Consider the following 21,557-nt stretch of genomic DNA (forward strand, 5'->3'; position numbering starts at 1 on the left):
AGTTGACACAGCTTTCCCGTTCCCCCTCAAGCTCTGAGCTACGAGCCTCTCTCCTCCTCCAAACTCAAAGTACTCTTCAAAATGACTTCCAGGATTGATAAAACCATCGCTAGACAGCGCGAAAAGTGAGATTTTGACAAACCCCTCCTGAAGCGAGACAACCCGCCAGACAACCCACCATACTAACATCCCACTTCTAGGATCGCGGCCGGTGCCTTCTACGAAGCCCACCAACAGTTACGAGTAATCGCAGCCCGATACATCAAAGCGTCTAACTGGGATGCCGCAGCTGAACTTTTGGCTGGTGGTGCGACTGCTCTGCTGAGGGCTGGAAGTCAGCAGGGTGCATCAGCGAGTGGTGGAGATTTGGCGATTATGTTGGTTGTCGAGGTGTACAACAAGGCTGAGTGGGAGATTGCGGGAGGAAATAATGATTCCGAGGGTTGGTCTCGAAAGAGTGAGTTTCTATGATATTTCTGGATGGCAGAATACATCGAAGATTAATGCTAATGCGGGTTGACAGAGCGTCTGATTGAACTTTTGCGCGAATTTCCCTCCGAAGAACCTACGAGAAAGCGGTATATCCAGGAGATTATCGGATGGAGTGCTAGAAATGGACCGCTGGAGCGAGGAGATCCAGACCTGCACCATGCTGCGGGTTCCGTCTACGCAGAGAGTTCGTTCTTATCCCCGATCCAATACTCATACACATCTAACCTTACACTTCTTAGATAATGAACCATACGAGGCCGAGAAACATTTAATTTTGGGTACTTCGGAATCTGCAGAGACACTGGCAAAACTTGAATATGAGTGGTACACCCACGACGATCCTCACACTGCAGCTCTGTATGCTTCGCGCGCTATCTTCCCATACCTCACGACCGGCAACATCCGCAGTGCAAACAAGGCTTTGCTCATCTTCACCTCTCGCTTATCCACATCGAATCCCTCTCTCGCCGTGCAAGATGTCAGCAGTGCCAACTCTGATATGCGTGTGTACCCTGCCCTGCCTCTCCTCAATTTCCTCGGCATGTTGCTTCTTGCTATTCAGCGCGGAAGTGCCGATCTTTACCGACAGCTTACCGCACACTATGCGGCACAGATTCGCGATGTGGGTATCTGGGATGACACACTTGCTCAGATCGGTGAGCAGTACTTTGGAATCAAGATTCCTCGCCAGGGTAACCCCCTGCTTGATATGATGGGTAGTATGTTTTTCGGCGGTGGTCAAGGACAAGGTAACTCCGGGGGCCAATCTCGTCCTTCAAAGAGGGGTGAGGCACCATCACATATGGAGCTGGATTAATGGTCGACTGGGTAGTTATGTATTCTGTTTCTTCTGGTGATAGGAATAGTCGGGACAACAAAGCGACAAGAGAGATAGGGAAATTCACAAGATATGCAACATATTTAGACAATTTCCTGTTTAGATCAAAGACCTAGTATCAGATTCAAACATCCAGTTATCATCATCCAAGGAATCGGTTTTCTTGCGCAAGTTCTGGTGAACAATATTCAACACTTCTTGAGGTTATTAGTACGACCTTACCAAGAAGGGCTGCATAGTAACATACCATCAGGCTCACTAACAGACTGTCTGTTTCGGTGCCGAATCATCATCTCAACCAGTGCAGCATCAAACTCTACCTCATGTTAGTATGACCATGTCCACAATCCCAAACAAGGAATCACATACTCTCTTTGTCCTGTTCATTGCCCAATGGATCAAACGGCAAATCCCGCATTTCCTCACCCTCAAGCTCATCAAGTTCCTCTCCATTTCCTAACAAGGAGCTTCGGGGTAAGGTGGGGATATCAAGTTTGTACCCTCCATTCTTATCGCGCACCACAATATCCTTATTCTCTGCCAGTCTGCTATTCCGAGACATAGAGGAATCAGACGAAGAATGCTTCAATCTATTCGAGGGACGAGTAGAGAGCCCATTGGTCCCTTGTACACTTGGGGCTGGGGTAGGACGGCGGCTGATATTCTGTTGGAAGAGGTTTCGGCGAACTGATGTTGAACCCATTGTTGATTATCGGCGCGTGGTGATAGTGACGCGACTGCGGAATTCTGTTGCTGTTGTGGATGTGATCGATATCGAGGATGAGAACTAGTAAACTATGCTGCTGGTAAAGATAGTAAAAATGAATGAATCAGATTCAAAAGATCGCAGGGAGAAGAGAGTATTTGAAGAAAGAATTCAGGAAGATTAAGAAGATGAGATTAAGATGCGGTAGGCGCCATGTTGAGCCCAAGAGGAGTCATACATGATCGATATAGGCGCCAATTACTACCGTAGGCATCTGAAATTTTATTTCAATTAGATAATTAATGTGAATATTTGAATAAGATTATTTCATCTAATAAATCACTCATAAATACTTCATTTGTATATCAAATAAGGTGAAATAATTGTCTTAATAAGACTTCGAACTCGTGCACAGGCCATCTGATAAGCTCCTTATCGTGCACGCGTTCCTTTCATCTTTCGCGTCTTCCACTTTCAACTCATAAACTACCCTTTATCATCATTCACAATGGTTCAAGCAGAATCCTCCTCAAGTGCTGCACGCAATAGTGCTAAAGCTTCCACTGCAGGGGCTCCTGCAGGCTATGAACTCCCCTGGTAAGAACTCTCCCATGTCGCTGAGTTTTCTGCCAAGCTGACTTGCCATTGCGGGACAGGGTTGAGAAGTATCGACCGGTCTTCCTAGATGATGTCGTCGGTAATACAGAGACCATTGAACGATTGAAGATTATTGCGAAAGATGGAAATATGCCTCACGTTATTATTTCGGGCATGCCGGGTATTGGAAAGACAACCTCTGTTCTGTGTCTTGCTCGGCAGCTGCTGGGAGATTCATATAAGGAGGCAGTTCTGGAGCTGAATGCTAGTGATGAGCGAGGTTGGTGGTGTCTTGTTTCATACCAAGTTGCATAGAAACAATGCTGATAGATCCAGGTATTGATGTGGTGCGTAACCGGATCAAGGGTTTTGCGCAGAAGAAGGTCACTTTGCCTGCAGGTCGTCATAAGCTTGTGATTCTGGATGAGGCCGATAGGTAAGGCTGGACTTGACTGTCTGGGGAAATGTTTTGCTGATTTGGTCTTTTTAGTATGACACCTGGCGCTCAGCAGGCCCTCCGACGTACAATGGAGATTTACTCAACTACTACTCGATTCGCCTTTGCCTGCAACCAGTCCAACAAGATCATTGAACCCCTCCAATCTCGATGCGCCATTCTCCGATATGCACGATTGACCGACTCTCAGGTTGTGAAACGATTGATGCAGATCTGCGAGGCTGAAAAAGTTGAGCACTCTGAGGATGGTATTGCCGCTCTGGTATTCAGTGCCGAGGGTGACATGCGTCAGGCTATCAACAATTTGCAGAGTACCTGGTCCGGATTCGGGTTTGTGAGCGGAGACAATGTATTCCGTGTTGTGGATAGTCCTCATCCTGTCAAGGTTCAGGCTATGATCAAGGCTTGCTGGGAAGGAAAGGTTGATATTGCTTTGGAGGGATTGAATGAACTATGGTAGGTCACTCCGCCTCAGCATTATATATACACAACTGACCTTAATCTAGGACACTGGGCTATTCCTCCCACGACATTATCAGCACCATGTTCCGAGTTACCAAGACGATCCCAACTCTCTCTGAGCATTCCAAGCTGGAGTTCATTCGTGAGATTGGATTCACCCATATGCGTATTCTCGACGGTGTTCAGTCTCTGCTGCAATTGAGCGGCTGTGTTTCGAAGCTCTGCAAGATCAACATGAAGCCTGAGCTTTTCGTGCCACCCAAGGCTTGATGCAGACCAACGAGAAAAGAAAATAATACCCTCAGCATATTTCATGGCGTTTTCAATGGAACTTCTTAGCTCTAGGCCTACAAATAGGTTTATTCGCTTTGCGACATTCAGGTTCTTCTCTAGTTTTGTAAAGTTCAAGTCCTACTAGTCAAATATGTACTAGTTTACTGCACATGTGGGGATCATCGGAGTCACGCTGTACTCATCTTACTACATACATAGTAGTTCCTACTAGATGTTCGCAACACATAATGTTGCAACTCCAAGTCCCACTCCAGGGCTGACAAGAGCACTTTGACTTCTCTGCCATAATCTGGAGATTTATAGTACTACAATCTATCAATCACTAGCCCATAGTAATAACGTCCTAGTTTTTCTGGCACTCTACAGTGCCCAGGTGCTATCTTAATGCCTATATCTTGCAAGAAGGGCCCCGGCATGCTGATAATCGAACAGTCACAGTGTTTCATGTTGCCCAGGTATAGATATCGAAAACATGCCCTCATTGTCATTGTACGTATACTTGGAGGCTAAGTTAACGACATCTGGACACGATACTGCCATAGATGACCTAGAAAAGAAACTTCAAAACCTGTCTAGACAGGGAGTCGGTTCCTCCCTGGCAACTCTATGAAGAATACAGCATATAGCTGTAAAGGAAGGGTTGTCGATCGAAATATGGAATACATCAGGGATCTTGTTCATGTATTGCTTATCATTGAAGATTGGACCGAGGTAAATCCTATAGATCGGGTAGCAGCATAACCGAGTAAGACGAAGTTAGTATGAACATACTACATACTATGTAGTGTAGAAAAGAGTATAAGTAAATTTATAGTATCCTCTTGAACTCCACTTAAGCCGTTCGCGGTAGTCCACAACTGGGACCACATACAACTGGGACCACAAGAGCTTGCTCTCAAGGCGGGGACTTATTGTGGGTCGCGGACCCTCTGCACGGTTGAACCTCTTCTTCTCTATCAAGCTTGATGGCGCAACCCAGCCATCCTAGTCATGGATTCCACAGAGTCCAGTGCGAGTACTCCTGGTGCAATTCGCACACGCAGTAAAACTCCCGGGAATATTGCAAAACGAGCTTGCGACCAATGCAAGTTCCGCAAGATCAAGGTGCGCATTTCGCATTTCGCATTTCGCATTCCTGGACCCCTCCGCTCCGAGTCCGCCACATGAAGAAAAAAAAAGCGGGCGCTAACCCAGCAATAGTGTAGCTTGTCACAACCTTGCAAGGCATGTCAATCTATGGGATTTAATTGCACATTTCTTCAACCGCAAAAGAAACGTGGCCCAACTGGACAGTGAGTTTCATTTTGCATATACACGGGCACGGGAAGGATTCTGATCATGTTTCAAGTCGTGTGTCGCAAATTCGACAGCAACAAACTCATATCGTGACAAATCCATCAGAGAGCTCTAACCAGAATCAAATTGGCAAAGATACATTTCAATATCATGTCCCGACTTCTTCAGTTGAAGCCCAACCGGTGTCGATACCGGGTACATCTTGGACGCCGGCTCCCGAGATCCCGATACCGGTAAATGGAGCCGGTCTAGCTGCACCAATTCCATCATCAGTGGTAGATGCCTGGGGTTCAGAAAATCCATCATTGGATTCTCATGCTGGAGTGGCTTGGAATGACCGACAAGATGTAGAATACTGGCTCCCCGATAACATAGGGGCACAAGTATCTGTCTTTGAATTTCCAGGAAGTAATATCTACCTCAAGCCATCATTACCATCTATCATTCAGCCAGTGCCCGATGTCTCGGCTATGAACATGCATCCGCAGGATCATTCAAACATGTCTTACTCGCCAGCCGTCGGATCCGTAGGCTCAGTGCCTTCTGAAAATCAGGAGGTGGAAGACTTTTGGCCAGCGGCGATCAATGAAGCTAACATGATTCCCTGGGTGGATGTCTACTTTGACCGATTACACCCGACAGTTCCAGTATTGAGCCGGTCGTTATTATTTACGCGCATGATGTCTCATGAGCATCGTAAAAACCCTCAATTTGGAGCAATGACGTTATCACTATGTGCCTTTTCACTAACCCAGCCGATTGAAATCAATGAGCGGCCCACTGCATCACGCGCGACTCAAGCACGTTTAATGATGCACGAAGCGACGAAGATGCGAAGCTGCTCTGATTTTGGAGAAAACCCGACGATCGAGGCCGTGCTGACTAGTTTCTTTCTGTTTGCTTGTCTTTTTGGAAGTAATCAACATAATGCTGCCTGGCTGCGGCTGCGAGAAGCTTTAGATCTTGCATCTACTTTGGGGTTGAATGACCCGATTTCATATCGTGACCTCTCTGGAGAGGAGAAGGGCCAGCGATTAAGGACATACTTGGTACTATCGATTACGGAAAGGTAAGCTGATCATTGAGTATCTTACGAGACTGCTGAGCCTAACATTATCACAGAGCATATGCCCTCCAAAGGCTACACCCAGTGACATTCTCGGGTAAGCCCGGATTCAGTATGCGCTCAGTGCATGAATTCCTCCACAACGCAACCCACAGTCTTGTCTCCGACATAATTGTGCACAACGAAAAAGATGCCGAAGGAATGATGGGACTTGCCAGGATGATGGAACTTTTCGATACGATTGACGAAGATTTCATCCATTGCTGGAATCGCCGATGCAGCATCGACAATGGTTTCTGCGAGAAGTTCACCGAAGCCAAGGCATTATCCATGCATGACAGCCTTCAAAGAGTCAGTCAAGCCGAGCGGTATAAAGGATATGACTGGTTTGAGCGAGCCAAAGGAGACTCAAACGATGGCAACGCTCTCTTAGCGATAGGCCTACGGGAGACACAGGCAGCGGATGTTTTCATTACTCAGAAATGGATACACAATCGTGTTTGGCTGTTATCTCTTTACCACGGTCTTCTCAGAACTCAATCTGAAAGACCTGAAATGACCTTTGGATATGCTGTGACAGTTGCGGAATCAGCTCTCCAGACCTGTCGATCATTACGACTCAGTTCAATGGAAGCGCATGGAATAGGCTTTGTACGTGACCCCCGAAGACATCTGGATGAAACGAGCTATGCTAACGATATGATAGACCGAGAAATTATACGATATTGCAATCGGCGCAATAAACATCCTTTGTAACATCAGTCCACCCTTTGGAAATGGAATGGCACCCTTGGGGACCTATCCAGATTCAATACCCACCTCCACACCTCAAACCTTGGCCGAAGACTTTCTGTTATTGATGAGTAGCTTCCGAGGTGGAAATCATCCATTCTTGGAAAAGCTCCAGGCTCATTTGCGTGTACTACATATCCCTACGAGCAAAGTCACTGGCTGGGCTCAACAATAACCTGTATAAGTGAACATTCAATGTTGAACTTGAAGCAGTTACATGTACTATTTTCTTCTCTGTTCTTGTGTAAATAGCAGACTTGAACAAACATATGGTGTCTCTATCTGCCTTGTACTTTATTGATAATTGAATGAACTTCAACTTACTAGCAACATTGAATATTTACTCTATCTCAGCGTTAACAAGTCACTCTATAATGTACTTGATCTATCGATCTGATTGGTTCAGAAGAGGACGATGCAAACACTGCAAACCACACACGTGATACCGATATCGGCACTCATTTATCCCATTTTGGTCATCTTCAACCCAGTCAGAGCATCAATGCCCCAAAATAATGAGGGAAAACAAGGAATATAGAGACACTCAAGGTCCTGCATTGTACTCAATTTCCTACTACTGGTCCAGAATCGAATATCTCTATTGGTTACTGTATGTGGTATCAAGCTGAGCATAGTTAAATCACCCCGCCATCAAGTAATGATCAGTGATCCATGTCAAGCCTTGGAGTCCTTAGGATAATGCTAGTATTACTGCCATTGGCATCTCTAAATCTTAATTGACTTATCTAGCATACGTCCTTTCTCTAGTATTTAGTAATTGATTTACAAATCGTATACTATGTACTAGGTATCTGCCCAAGTGATGCATGCATATACCCCGCCATTGCCGCCGAAATTGAACAGCAATGATCATCCAAAGTGCTCACAGATCCGGATTGAATGTGCTTTAACCTGCATACAAGTAGGAACAATTCTAATAATAGTAATATTAATCTGTAAAGAAAACAACTGGCGTATTCGTCATACTTCTCCCCTCTATGACTCTTAAGGTTGATCCACTCCGATCCACTATATTTTTTTTCCTCCCGCTTCAAGTTCCCAGTACTCATACTCATTCATCACTACACTCAAAATGCCTTCCAGACAAGAAGTCTCCTACTTTGGAGCTGGACCAGCTCCCCTCCCCACCTCTGTCGTGGAAGAAGGCGCCAAAGCCTTCGTGAACTACAACGACACCGGACTCGGACTCGGAGAGATCTCCCACCGATCAGCAGCCGCGAACAAGATCCTCGACGATGCCAAAGCGAACCTTACCACTCTTCTCGATATCCCCGATAACTATGAGATTCTCTTCATGCAAGCTGGTGGAAGCGGTGGATTTAGTGCCGTTGTGCAGAACCTCGTTCCCGTCTGGATTGAGCGTCGTCGTCGTCGTGCCGAGGCTGAGATCCTGAAGGCTAACCCCAATGCTGAGAAGGCTCAGGTTGATGAGTTGGTTTTCTCCAGATTACAGAAGGAGGTTGAGGAGGAATTGAAGTTGGATTACCTCGTTACTGGATCTTGGTCTCTCAAGGCTTCGCAGGAGGCTGCTCGTCTGGTGGGATCCAAGTACGTTAATGTTGCTTTGGATGCGCGCAAGGCTAATAATGGGAAATTCGGTGTCATCCCCGCCGAGGAGACCTGGTCTTTGACCCCAACTAAGAAGGAAGGTGGCAAGGGATCCGCATTTGTTTACTTCTGTGACAATGAGACTGTGGATGGAGTTGAGTTCCAGAGCTTCCCTAAGTCATTGGAGGCTCAGGGCCAAGATGAGGAGGATGAGCGTTTGGTTGTTGCCGATATGAGCTCCAACTTTATCAGCCGCAAGGTTGATGTTAGCAAATATGCTGTGATCTTCGTGAGCACCGCCAGTACTGATTAGTATACATTCATACTAATAATTTTCTAGGGCGGCGCGCAAAAGAATATCGGTGTCACTGGTATCACCCTCGCCATTGTTCGCAAGGATCTCCTCCCTCCTCACACTTCTACTCCTCCTCCTGCTCTGCTCCACCGTCTTAACATTGGTGGTCTGCCCGGCACACTAGTCCTCGATTACGCTACCATCGCCAAGAACAACTCTCTCTACAACACCCTGCCCATTTTCAACCTCTGGATCGCCGGCCAAGTCATGGCTGACCTGGTCAACGAATTCGGTGCTCAGAAGGTTAGCGGACAAGAAGAGGTCGCCAACAAAAAGGCCCAGCTCATCTACGGAGCTCTGGACAAGTACCCACAGGTGTACCAGGTTGTCCCCGACAAGAGCATCCGCAGTCGCATGAACATCTGTTTCCGTGTCCACGGTGGCGACGATGCCAAGGAGAAGGAGTTCATCGCTGGTGCCGAGAAGCGTCTGTTGCAGGGTCTCAAGGGTCACCGTAGCGTCGGTGGTATGCGTGCCAGCAACTACAACGCCGTTCCTCTGGGGAACGTGCAGAAGCTTGTCAAATACCTCGAGGATTACGCGACAGGCAACTAGATATAATCTGGTGACTGATGTGAAATGAGCTTAACCTTTATACCAAAAAATTGATTGGACCAAGCGTCCTGGAAGCTATTAGCTATTCAACATAACTCCCGGTATATGCTATATATGCCTCGAAGAGAATTCACAGAAATAATGATACAGATGATTAAACATTCAAAGCTTCCAAACACCCCAGTCCTTTAGATCCAGTTCCTTAATAACACCTTGAACCGGACCTTGAAGTTCCTGTCCTTGAGCCCAGACCTTCGGACCTGCCATATAGCTAATGAATCCCTCAGGACCCGATACTAAGATCAGTTTAGTATTGCGAGAGTCTTCACTGGTACTGGAATGGAGTTGAACCGCGTCAGCAAGATCACTCTTCCCAATAAACCGATTCTCCTCATCTAAATAGTAATCCACCTTGACTTGTCCAGGATACTGAGACTTGAGCGCCTCCAACTCCTTCACAATAAGCGAAGTAGTCTTCTCCTGAGTATCAGATGGGAGAGTAACCTGCGTAGGACTCTTAGATCCAAACCAGGAGAACCAAGATGTACGCTGGGTAACAATCTTCGGCGTATCACTCTCTCCACCGAGAGAATCCTCCTTTAAGCGATTCGCCCATAAAATATGGATCTTGGACCTTGGGCGTGCATCGGAATCTTTGCTTTGCTGATCTTCACGACTAAGAAGCGAGTATCCAGCCTGTAACGCCGGCGCAATACCAGTTCCACCAGCAACGAAAACAATCTCCCTCGTCTTCTCCGGAATCACACACTCAATCTGGGGGCCACGCATCTCGATATCCGCACCGATCGCCAAATTATGCAGATACCTCGAAACCTCTCCAAAAGGATCTTTCCGAATAAAGAAGCGCAAGTAACCATCATTTTCCTCGTCGACACTCAACGAAGTGGCCGCGGTGGTTGGGAGGGGTGTATAATCTCGACCGATTTGTAATTGGGGTTGCTTGAACATAACACTCCATACACCGATGCGCCATGCATCTTCGTAGACGTCGTAGTTACTTCCGCTGGGGTATCGGGGACGGAGTGTGAATAGACTGCTTGTTGTTGAGACGGGTTCCCTGGATACCAGGCTGTATTTCGTGAAGGTTTCTTGGTTTAGGGTTGAAGAACTCGGACTTGAAGAGCGAATGTAGGCGCCTGCTCCTGCTGCTGCTGCTGTTACGAAGAGGATTCCTAGCCAGCGCTTGGTCGTGGAGGGAGTCGGTGAGGATGAGGGTGGTGATGGCGTGGGTTTAGCGGTTGAGGTGGTTGTAGAGACATAGCGACGAAATAGATTTCGACTGCCGCAGCAGCGAAAAGAGAGTGTTGAGTTCATCGAGGAATCATAGAGAACTTATAAGTGCACGAGGGTATAAGGGTATATAGTGAACTTGAAGTTTGAGGAAAAAGCGCGGGGAGAAGGAAATCCGATTGGGCGATCGTTTCCCCCATTCTAATGCAATCTCCGTTGTTATTACTTAGTATCCACCAGTCCCTTTCCAATTTCTCTCCTTCAATTCTTAAGAGAGATGGAGATCTCTGTTCTATTTGACTCATTTGAATAGAGTATCTACTATCGAATATCGACCCTGGCGAACCCTTGAACCCTTGAACCCCAACCGGTTCGCACGACCCACTTCAGCAGCAACCTCAACCCAACTATAACAAAGACAAGGAGAATGTCGACGTTCACCGACAGAAATGGTGGTCTCGCCGCTCCTCGAGACTCACTAGAACTCGCCTCTCTAGCATCCTCCTCTCCTGCATCAGTCGACAGATCCTCGCGATCATCCTCTCCCGACGGAATCTCCTCTTCGCGCAAGCTCTCCCTCGAAGACGAGGACCCTCTTACCGGTCCCGCAGGAGACGTATACCTAGAAGCAGGGCGACAGCGAGGATATTCGATATCTTCGGCCTTCGATTTCGGAGGGAACCTTTTCCCTCTCTCTCAGACACAGGGTGGATATGCGCCCTTAGGGACACCGTCACTGGATCGCGCAGGACCAGATGGATCACTCGAGCGAAATAAGACATTAACGTACCTGAATGGACTATCGTTGATTGTGGGGTTGATTATTGGATCTGGTATCTTCTCATCGCCGAGTCAAGTCAATGCGAACGCTGGATCTCCCGGTGCATCGCTTATTGTTTGGGCTGTCGCGGGTTTACTAGCTTGGACGGGTGCGGCTAGTTATGCGGAGCTGGGAGGTGCGATTCCACTCAATGGAGGCGCACAAGTCTACCTGTCTAAGATCTTTGGAGAGTTGATGGGATTTCTGTTTACATGGTGTGCGGTTCTCGTTTTGAAGCCTGGGTCTGCAGCTATCATTGCGATTATTTTTGGCGAATACGTTGTGCGCGCATTTGTTGGTGCGGATGTGGTTATGGTCAACCCTTGGATTAACAAGGGCGTTGCACTCGGAGCTCTCTTAGTGGTTACTTTGTTCAATTGCATCTCTACGAAGATTGCGACTCGAATCGGTGATCTACTTATGTTCTTCAAGTTCATTGCGCTACTTTTTGTCACGATCACTGGAATTGTCGTGGCTATCACGGGATTCTCAGCTAAGGGAAGTGCCAACGAAGAATGGAAAACCCATGGATGGTTTGAGGGTACCAATACCGAGATATCTGATTTTGCTGTGGCGCTCTACGCTGGTCTATGGGCTTTTGATGGCTGGGACAATGTAAGTGCATACTTTTCTACACTGAATTAAATGCGGCGACTGACAAAATCAAGACCAACTACGTGACTGGCGAGTTCAAGAATCCCAAACGTGATCTACCGCGAGTCATCCATACCGCCATGCCACTGGTGATACTTTCATACCTCATGGCCAACGTAGCCTACTTCCTCGTTCTTCCGCACGACACCATCGAGGCAAGCAACACCGTAGCCGTGCAATTCGGCAGCAAAGTCTTCGGCTCAGTCGGCGGTCTCGTTCTCGCGCTGGTTGTATCAGCCAGTTGTTTCGGCGCACTCAACGCAACCACATTCACCAGTGGACGACTTGTCTACGCAGCCGGTAAAGAGGGATACCTCCCGTCATTGTTCGGTCGCCTTGGCTTTGGAGCTGTATCTTCGAATCCACCTCCTGGGGGTCGTCTACGCAGTCGATCCTGGGCCCGTCGATCTATTTCCCGTGTGCTAGGTGATAATGCCCGACTGGGATTTACTCCTATCAACGCGATGGCATTCAACGCCGTCTTGACAGCCATCTATGTCGTCGTGGGTGAATTCGGCACACTGGTTACATTCTACGGTGTTGCCGGATACACCTTCTACTTCCTGACGGTACTGGGTCTAATCGTTCTTCGAATCCGTGAACCGCATTTAGAACGTCCATACCGTACATGGATCACAACACCCATCATCTTCTGCTGTGTCAGTTTATTCCTTCTTAGTCGTGCAGTTATTGCTGAACCCCTCCAAACATTGATCGTGGTGGGATTCATTATTACTGGTATCCCGGTCTACTACTGGAGGATCTACCAACGCGATGGACATATTGGGATCTCTTGGAAGTTTTGGACATGGCGTCGGTAACCAGATATGATCCTTGGTTCGGCTCTTATGATCTTAATACCCATGCATATAACAGTATGGTGACAGGGATTGCATATTGTGTTCTCTGTATTCTAGCCCGAATGGCGTATGATTGATGATGCGGTTCTGGGTTTATACTTCTTGTCTGTTTTATTAATCTGTTATCCTTGAAAGACCAGGACTAGCCCTGGAGGAGCTCTGGAGTTCCAGGTGGCGGTCCAGATGCATGTGTTTTGATAATAATACATAGAACTAATCTTCAATGACAAGTGTCAGTTTAGCAACCTTCTGTTTCACTTTTGATTACTCTAGAGGTACAATGAGAATGAAGAAAGTGCGGTGATACACCCTGGCCCGTTGTCTCCTTGATTTCTTGTTTGATCTCTCACTCATGATCCCATTATTTGATCTCTTTCTCCATCTGCTGCTTCATCTGTCCTGTTTCTTCTCTTACTTTGTCTCCCAGGACATGTGATCCAATTTCATGGGTGCCGATATAAAAAGGAAGCTCAGGCTTCAGGCTTCTCCCCTTCCGCCTTCTCACATCCTCTAACTTCGTTTCTCCTACAACCCACCCATCTTCCACCAGAGCATAACACATCTTGAATTTCGAGAAGTACCAGTAATTCTCATCCATTTACTTAAGTCTTTGACTAATACTTTAGCAGGATTTCAGAACTCGTTGCTCCCGGCAATGCAGCTAGAGTGGCGAGGGGAGCTACGGGATGAGCTTCAGGATATGACGGAAGTTACACAGGGAAGAATCACGGCCGTTCCGACAAGCGGGAACCTTTCGATAATGATAGAAATGAGCCAACAGGCAGAGAGAGTCTCAGCATGAGGCTAGAGACCACACCTAGGCTCGGACTCAGGCGCATGTGCAGGTTTAGGTGGGAGGTACCCATGAAGATCTTCAGCAGCCGGTCTAGACTTCCTGCCTGGATCTAAAGCCCAGTGGTGGTATACGGAGGATTTTATGATCGGAGAAGCTGCTGAAAATTGCCAACAGAGATCCTAATTGTACATCCCTTTCCAAGGCGACTTCTTCAGGTCTTTCCAACAGCAATGAGCATGTACCTCTATGCTGTGCTGTTAACTATTAACTTTTTTGGTGAACACAGCACATAATAAAATGTCAGTTCATAGGCATAGCGCTGAAGCTGAGAAAGCCGAAGCTGCTCGCAAGAAGGCAGAGCATGATGCCATGCTCACTGTTGAAGAAGCGTCCCAGCCCTTCAAGAGCAAGGGCACTGGAGCTAAGACCGCCCAGAATAAGTCTCACGGCCTTGACCTTTCCCAGCTGGATGCCGATCCCTTCAGCAAGAAACCCCGGGCCCATCTGCTCTGAACACCTCCGGCATCGATAACGCGACTCCTGAATCATATCAATTAACATATCAGGTACACAGAATTTAATGAGTTTCCATTTTATTACTAGTTCCTGTCACTCAGTTGCAGTGGAGAGCAAAATGATTCGGACTTGAGATAGTTCACAGTAGAATGGCCACACGATGAAGACTGGTATGTCGCCGTAGATACCGGGTCGATGTGAAAGAGAATCGAGTTCCTATGCCACAATCTTGGAAGACACTAGCAAACCACTTATTAAGTAACTTGCATGTCTGAACTTGATACTAATTATCAGTCAAATCCTGTGGAACTTGAAGAGAATGCAGCATTTGAAGTTGCGGGGATACTCCATAGGTGCTCTGTGTGGTCCTGGAGTGGCTGATCTAGATCTTGAAGCCATGGCAGCTTTAAGAAGAGTACATGATTGATTCATACTAGTGAGATACCAACGGTTGAACCAGATAGACTTATTTAGCTCATATCACTAGGTCAAGACGGTAAACAAATCTCTCAAATTAAACCTAGTACCATGGAAGATCAATTCTGTCCAAGTAAAAGTGCACTTCTGAGAATATTTGTAGATATTTCTATTTTTGGCTTTCTTAAGTTGCATGAACATCTCCTCACTAGTTCATAGACTAGACCTCGGCATAAAATTCCCATTCTCCAAAAACACCGCAGCCACACTCCAAAATCCAGTAAATTGTAAAGGACAGAGCTCAGATCCAGAGCTCATGGTCGATAAGAGGGACAAGAAACTTGGCGTGTGATGGGGCCATAACAGAAAATCAATAAAATGCTAGTGACTAGCCGCAGCATCACAGTTTCTTCACCAAGCGTGCCTTCAGGGCTGACAGGAATTGGCCATGGTCAAGAAGATCACCGCAGTCGCCATGGCTGTCTTCAGCGTGGGAAAAGAGACTGGATAAGTGATCGAAGTATCGTTGGCAGGTACGACAGATCCAGTTGCCGTCTCGATCACAGAATTTGTGATAACCATGGACTTCGTAAGTAATTCTTCTAATGCGATCTCTTGATCCACAAGATCCGAGTTCCAGATGGGCAAGCCAATGGGGAAAGCGTCGGAAATCTCGATTGCAGACTTTGCACTTCCAGTCTCGTGGGCCATGGGATCCTTCATGCTGAGATTATGTTCATGTTAGGAGGATATTAGAGATTTGAATGGAGAGGTTAGGGTGAACTTACAAGATCACGGCCAGATTCGGAAGTAAACCATTCACCGCAGGTCTGACAACTCCAATGTTTGTCATTCTTATGCTCTTTCAATTCATGTTCCGTTTTGAAGAAATCATCACAGAGATCACAGCAAAAATGGGCTTCTTCTTCATGGATTTCAAGATCCTCTTCTGTGTCAAAGTCTTGTGCTGGATCACAGAGCCAGCAGATATTGTGAAGACCGGAGTTAAGTTGGTGATTTTCGAGAGATTTCTCTGAGATAAAGACTCTCTCACAAGGCTCACACCAGGAGTGAGCATTTGTTGTGGCACAGTGAATACGGGCATTGTCGTAGTTTCCAAGCCATATGCCACAGATACGACACCAGTAGCGGCCGTCGTGAAGCTGAATGTAGCCTCCAAAGTAATATCTGGAGTCCGACTCCATGACGAAGTGAGGATGTTTGATGCTTGTGAGGTAAGAAGATGGAAGGAGTGGTGAGAACGGGGAGGGTGGTAACACTAAAAAGCCGAATGGACCAGGAGAATGAAGATGAGATAGAACTTCCTGAAGAGATAAAAGAGAGGAGGGAAGAAGAAGTTGAAGCTGAAGGTCAAGGTAAAGATAGAGGTGGAGGAAGAATCAAAGAAGGAAAGAACGTGTTGTTTGCTTCACTTAAATATCACAACACGACTCTCGCTGCTCTTACTTATGGATATTAGAGCAGTTGAAATATTTATGATTAGTGATATTGGCTATATTAAATTCGATTATAGCTACGAAGATTTTGATATGCTTAACTTGGTAGACTTATACCAAGATCTATGAAGCATTACTATTAACTAGACAGAATCATAGATTCAGACATATAGTAAACAAGTAATTAATATTGAATTATCCTAACTTCACATTTATAGATATTAGCGAGGAATTATATTCACTCACAAATATTAGCAAGTGGAGAGTAGAGAGTAGTGACTATTTACATGTTGAATATTATAGGAGTGCGGGATATACATACTCCTACTAGATCATGCAGCATACTACTACCTAGGTAGTAATCCCTGTCACCTTCAAGTTACTCAACATGAGCCCAACAATGATATCACGACCTACCCAGGTTCCAACATTTGAAGGCTTTCATGATCATCCAAATCAATATATGAACCTTGAACAAGGCAATATACCTGCAACTACCTAGGTTGTGTTGCCCGTGCCCCAAAGCGCAACATTGAAAGAGCAAGGAAATGCCCACCATCATTACTATTATGACCACTAACCAGTTTCAGACCTAGACTTCAAATCTCCCATATTTTCTAGAATTCTAGAATTCTAGAAAGACATTCCCTTCAAGTTCTAGAATGACTCAGTTATGACCAAGATCCGATTACCACCTCGTATAGAAGAACTCGTGTCGAAACTACAGAATACTTCCCGGTTGTGTGACGCGGACACCGTATTAGGGATAAAGTCCAATTCAGCTGGAGTTCTATTCAATCTTCTGTCCTACTTGGATATCACTTGTTACACTCTGTCCGATCCAATCATCTATACCAATTCCCAATACATTATTGGACCGGAAGAGAATGAAAAGAGAAAAAAAATTTCATTTTCATTTGTCTTTCTGGGGATCAACAGAGCTGTGGATACAGAATACCAAGAAACTCCCCTGTCAAGCCACGTTATGCATGTATCAGCCTCCAGGAAGAAAGTCTTAGCACCATTCATGCATGAAAGCGAGACCGGGAAGATATCCAACGAGAAGAAGCGAAAGAACAAAAGAACAAGGTCTCCAAGGTCTCCCACATGGCAGAATGAGACTATTCATAGAATTTGCCGAGTTCCCGGCCCCCAATACATAGGGCGGGCGGTTAGCATGTCGCCAGGATGAATCATGGCTGAATTCCAGGCGGACTATTTGTTAAGGTCTGAACCAGTGAGAAAAAAAAAGAATTAAAAATAAACTTGAAAATAAAAAAAGGGGCAGAAGATGAATGAACATTTGGATGAACATTTGAATGTACCTGATATACCCATGTCATCCCATTGCATCTAAGCTGCAGGGGCACAACGTGGGTTTCTTATTTTTATTTTTAGGAATTACTACATTATTGTAGATATTATTGTTATTCTTAGCCAAGTGCTATTCATCATTTCTGACTATATTTCTATTTGAGTCCAAGCTTTGAAGATCAAGTAGATCAAGTAGATCATTTATAATGATCTCCTCCAATCATCATGATGATTCTAGTATATCTGTGATCACCCGTTAAGTCCAGCCATGTTTCAAGTTGCAACCCGAAGAGGTTTCATCAGCTGAAATAAATTAAAAAAATATGATAAAATACAATAGAAAATACTAGAAAATAACATTTTGAATAAAAGAACAAAATAACTAATCATGAATCATCAGCGCATAGCCTCCGATCGACTAAGATGTAAATGGGGGATAAATACTAGTCATCTTTCTCAGCTCAATGTCCCATCGGGCGTTCCATTACAAATTTAGTCTTGACTAATTCATATTTTAATATTCTACTACTACCTAGTACGAGGTAGGTAGTAGTACTAGTTTCTATTCTCTTGTTTTCGATTATTTTAATTCTACTAGTATTGTCTGAACTCGCTAGATCCTTCTCGGGTCTATCTGAATCATCCGATACAAGGTATCTCGTGGAAGACCTGAGTCAGACCTGCATTTCTTTCTAGTTCATCTAGAACATTTCTAGAATAGGTTCGAATTAGAAACTGTGATACATTGTCTGGCCTGAATATTTTCTTGATTTTTTATTTTTTATTTTTTTTATTGATTCATACCAGGTACACACAGCCCTGGAGATGGGGGAAAATCATATAAGAACGCTTAGATCCTGAGCTTGGATTCAGATCAGCAACTCAATTCAAACATCATCTTCACACTTAAAAGCTTTACAAGCTTTGAGCTTTGAACTTCATACTTGAACTCTATCAGCTTCATCAACTCTATACTCTATACTCTTGCTCCAAGCATCTACTCTTGTTCATCAAGATCCTCAAGATCCTCAAACATCAACTCTTTACCTCTCTCAACCTCTTCACTTCATCTACACTCTCACAATGGGTCGTGGTGGATACAACGGACCTGTCAGCAAGGCAGATGACACTACATCTTCTACACCAGCCTCTACTAGCTAATGTACCTCCTACCTTCAGGTTATGCTCCGCGAGCATGACATCGACTTCGCAACCTTGAGGAACTAGGATACTCAACTCATACCAAACCTCCTCAACTGCACATATGCATCATCTCACGGCCTCGGACATTTCGGACTCATCTCACGAACAATTTTACGTTGATTGGCACAAGAGGCAACATGGATGGAGTTCAGGGAAAGGAATCTTGTATACATAATCTTATAGAATAGAGGGGACCTGGCGTTTTATAGACGGAGTTTGGACTTTCTATCAACATCATGATGTGTATGATACGGAATTTAGGATAGACTTAATTACTATGCACTTCAAATACTGATTACTACCTATTACCTACTACCAGTACTAGTACCAAAGAATTAAGTCTTATCGATCTTAATCTAACTCAATAAATACTATACATGATGAGTCGAACTTGGGAATCGATATGTGCATCTATAAGTGCCAAGCACAACAATAGTCAAGAATGTGAGTCATCGAGCAGGGATACAATTCGATGGAACTACTAATCATGACGGTACATCATGACCAGCGTGAAAAGGGATGAGAAAATGAAATTATTTACATGCAGAGAGAGAATGGGAGGGAACATCTTCCAGGACAAGCTGGATATGTGTTGTCCTCTCAACAAAAGAAGAAACGGAGAATAGACAATGACAAAGTATCATGTCACCATGCTCGCTCATCATGGACAAATGAAGTGAAAAGAAAATAAAAGTGGTAGGTCAAAGTGGGAGAAAGGAAGGGTATTATACAATCGAGAATGTGAGGGTGGGAGAAAATTTTGGATGCAAAAGTATGAGGGTGAGAAAAGAAAAAAAGGGTAGTGGAAAAAAAGTGAAAAGGAAAAAAAAGAAGAATCCAAGATGAGAAGGAAAGATTCCGAGACGGCATCAAGAAGAATCTATCAAACATTAGATTATTGGGGTCAATCCGACAACTCAATCGGATGACTGGCTGAACCATCAGTTGGTTCTTGTGGAGTATCATGTTGTTCTGAAACAACAATAGAAGGGGGTGCGGAGGGGTGAGATTCCTGAGTAGGACTCGATAATATGTGATCTTCAGCACTGATTGGGTCTGTCTGGGTGGGTGATACAGGTTCTGGTACAGTTGGAAGAGTGCCATCAGCACTCTCTTTACTGTCAGACATAGGTCCGTTGCGTCGTCGCATGCGACGGTTTCGTCGTTCTTCATCCGCACTCTCTCTTCGTCGTCGTTGACGTTCCCCGCTTGCATCGGAATTGCTTCGCAGGCCCATGAGCATGCTGGCTGCGCGATCTGCAACGTCTTCGCCTTCGGAGATCTGGGCCTCTTTACCCTCATCATCGGGGGGAGGGCTTAATAGGCCATTTTCACCAACATTGGCGTCCCCATTGGGGGCCTGATCGGCATCATCGCCTTCGTCTCCACCGGACGTATCAGGTGGCTTTGTACCAGATGCCACTCTGACTTGATGGCGTTCCTTAAGACGGGCACGCCGACGGCGATCACGCTGATCTTTGGCTTGAGGTGCAGCTGCACGCAACTTCTCAAGTAGCGAATCCATTGCACCACTTGATGCGGGCGAACTCGGTACTTCGGACACCGGGTTGCCGTTGGCAAGGTTAACATTGATTCGCTTACGAGCAAGGGACGCCTCGGTGCGTTTCCGAGACTCTTCCAAGCCAATGTTCTTCTCGCGCGATTTCTATAGATGTGATTAGCAAAAGGTACCTCTTGAGGAACATAGTTAATTAGAACACTCACCTTCCATTCAAGTAAGAAGGAAGCCAATTTCGCGAAGAAGTCTCGGCGAGCATTTTCATCGGTATTGTCTTCACCATAGAAGACCATGATATCGTCATATGTCTTGACCATTTCATCCAGGTAAAGCTGCAGCTGTTCGGCCTTGCGACGAGCATCCTTCATGCTGCGCTGGACAACCTGACTGACTCGATCCTGGGGATGGAACTTCTTCGGATCACTCAAGTTACCAGCGTCCAAGCTGGCTTGGATGTTCTTGATGTTACTGACATACTTCTTGGAATCAGTACACAGTTGATCCACGTTGATTTTCTGGAGGCCGACAACTCCGCTAATTTCCTCAGAGAAACTCTCCCATTCAGGGTATTGGTTTCGCACAATACGCTCAACCAGATCGGCAAAAGTGGTCTCGTTCTTGTCGTCCTTGACCATTCCCAGGCGAGCAAGAGAGCTTAGTTTGAAACCCTGGGCTTGCTTGTTGGCATCGTTCATGAAATTTCCAATATCCAAAATGAGACCAAGAACGTTCATCAACGCCACGGAATCTCGCAGAGACTCGCTGACAACAACAACCTCTTGCAACTTGGTCGAGATCTCCTCATACTCTTGCTCAAAGGAGCGAGTCAAGGCAAGGGCACGCATTCTGGCCTTCCAGTAATGGTTTAGCTCGAAGGAAGTGGCCAGGTAGATCTGATCCTCACGAGTGAGCTCGATAGGATCCTGTTCACGCTCGGAACTGGTAGCCCCTGGAACAGTCCAGTCACGGCTGTACGGCGCCATCAGTTTAGCAACATTTTCAGGAATAGTGCACATCTCGTCTCTTTGCAGGAAATCCATAACGACAGGGTTCTCCAAAAACTCTTTGTCACAGTGAATAATCATGCGAACCACATCATCAGGAGGGTATTGAGAGTACTTGGCGAGGGCAATTTGGAAGTTCTTGGATAAGTCGTTCGAGATGATCTGCTTCTTGTCTTTGCGTTGCTTAGCTGCTGTACTGGCACCAAAGATCTTGGTCTCCTTTGCCATGAACAACCGCTCAACTTCGTCAAGAACTCCTCGTTTGGC

At 45.7% G+C, this 21,557-nt stretch overlaps 10 protein-coding genes across 10 annotated transcripts; 6 read left to right on the forward strand and 4 right to left on the reverse strand.

The window, feature by feature from the left end:
* Positions 1-81: 81 nt before the first annotated feature.
* Positions 82-1,309, forward strand: N7483_012249 (protein GET4; the record flags this gene model as incomplete). The annotated part of the gene is made up of 4 exons (XM_057095676.1): positions 82-125; positions 201-457; positions 524-676; positions 732-1,309. The coding sequence occupies 4 exons, from the start codon at positions 82-84 to the stop codon at positions 1,307-1,309; spliced, it is 1,032 nt and encodes a 343-aa protein (XP_056941647.1).
* Positions 1,310-1,429: 120 nt separating this feature from the next.
* N7483_012250 (uncharacterized protein) lies at positions 1,430-2,033 on the reverse strand (the record flags this gene model as incomplete). The annotated part of the gene is made up of 3 exons (XM_057095677.1): positions 1,430-1,527; positions 1,578-1,646; positions 1,700-2,033. The coding sequence occupies 3 exons, from the start codon at positions 2,031-2,033 to the stop codon at positions 1,430-1,432; spliced, it is 501 nt and encodes a 166-aa protein (XP_056941648.1).
* Positions 2,034-2,544: 511 nt separating this feature from the next.
* N7483_012251 (replication factor C subunit 4) lies at positions 2,545-3,822 on the forward strand (the record flags this gene model as incomplete). The annotated part of the gene is made up of 5 exons (XM_057095678.1): positions 2,545-2,633; positions 2,693-2,913; positions 2,970-3,069; positions 3,124-3,546; positions 3,597-3,822. The coding sequence occupies 5 exons, from the start codon at positions 2,545-2,547 to the stop codon at positions 3,820-3,822; spliced, it is 1,059 nt and encodes a 352-aa protein (XP_056941649.1).
* Positions 3,823-4,836: 1,014 nt separating this feature from the next.
* Positions 4,837-7,175, forward strand: N7483_012252 (CeGAL family transcription factor; the record flags this gene model as incomplete). The annotated part of the gene is made up of 5 exons (XM_057095679.1): positions 4,837-4,950; positions 5,047-5,138; positions 5,195-6,211; positions 6,265-6,859; positions 6,915-7,175. 5 exons carry the CDS (start codon positions 4,837-4,839, stop codon positions 7,173-7,175), a joined length of 2,079 nt encoding a protein of 692 aa, XP_056941650.1.
* Positions 7,176-8,093: 918 nt separating this feature from the next.
* N7483_012253 (O-phospho-L-serine:2-oxoglutarate transaminase) lies at positions 8,094-9,479 on the forward strand (the record flags this gene model as incomplete). The annotated part of the gene is made up of 2 exons (XM_057095680.1): positions 8,094-8,858; positions 8,910-9,479. The coding sequence occupies 2 exons, from the start codon at positions 8,094-8,096 to the stop codon at positions 9,477-9,479; spliced, it is 1,335 nt and encodes a 444-aa protein (XP_056941651.1).
* Positions 9,480-9,641: 162 nt separating this feature from the next.
* N7483_012254 (cytochrome b5 reductase family protein) lies at positions 9,642-10,814 on the reverse strand (the record flags this gene model as incomplete). Its single annotated transcript, XM_057095681.1, has 1 exon — positions 9,642-10,814. One exon carries the CDS (start codon positions 10,812-10,814, stop codon positions 9,642-9,644), a length of 1,173 nt encoding a protein of 390 aa, XP_056941652.1.
* Positions 10,815-11,157: 343 nt separating this feature from the next.
* On the forward strand, positions 11,158-13,025 carry N7483_012255 (putative amino acid transporter; the record flags this gene model as incomplete). The annotated part of the gene is made up of 2 exons (XM_057095682.1): positions 11,158-12,165; positions 12,219-13,025. 2 exons carry the CDS (start codon positions 11,158-11,160, stop codon positions 13,023-13,025), a joined length of 1,815 nt encoding a protein of 604 aa, XP_056941653.1.
* A 1,132-nt stretch (positions 13,026-14,157) lies between these two features.
* Positions 14,158-14,373, forward strand: N7483_012256 (DUF1014 domain protein; the record flags this gene model as incomplete). The annotated part of the gene is made up of 1 exon (XM_057095683.1): positions 14,158-14,373. The coding sequence occupies one exon, from the start codon at positions 14,158-14,160 to the stop codon at positions 14,371-14,373; it is 216 nt and encodes a 71-aa protein (XP_056941654.1).
* Positions 14,374-15,219: 846 nt separating this feature from the next.
* Positions 15,220-15,998, reverse strand: N7483_012257 (uncharacterized protein; the record flags this gene model as incomplete). The annotated part of the gene is made up of 2 exons (XM_057095684.1): positions 15,220-15,510; positions 15,582-15,998. 2 exons carry the CDS (start codon positions 15,996-15,998, stop codon positions 15,220-15,222), a joined length of 708 nt encoding a protein of 235 aa, XP_056941655.1.
* Positions 15,999-19,671: 3,673 nt separating this feature from the next.
* N7483_012258 (Diaphanous autoregulatory) lies at positions 19,672-21,518 on the reverse strand (the record flags this gene model as incomplete). Its single annotated transcript, XM_057095685.1, has 2 exons — positions 19,672-20,433; positions 20,493-21,518. The coding sequence occupies 2 exons, from the start codon at positions 21,516-21,518 to the stop codon at positions 19,672-19,674; spliced, it is 1,788 nt and encodes a 595-aa protein (XP_056941656.1).
* Between the last annotated feature and the right edge of the window lie 39 nt (positions 21,519-21,557).

The sequence above is a fragment of the Penicillium malachiteum genome (genome assembly GCF_028827825.1).
Source record: "Penicillium malachiteum strain IBT 17515 chromosome Unknown utg000005l:1.0-9002435.0:326005.0-9005861.0, whole genome shotgun sequence".
NCBI lineage: Eukaryota > Fungi > Ascomycota > Eurotiomycetes > Eurotiales > Aspergillaceae > Penicillium > Penicillium malachiteum.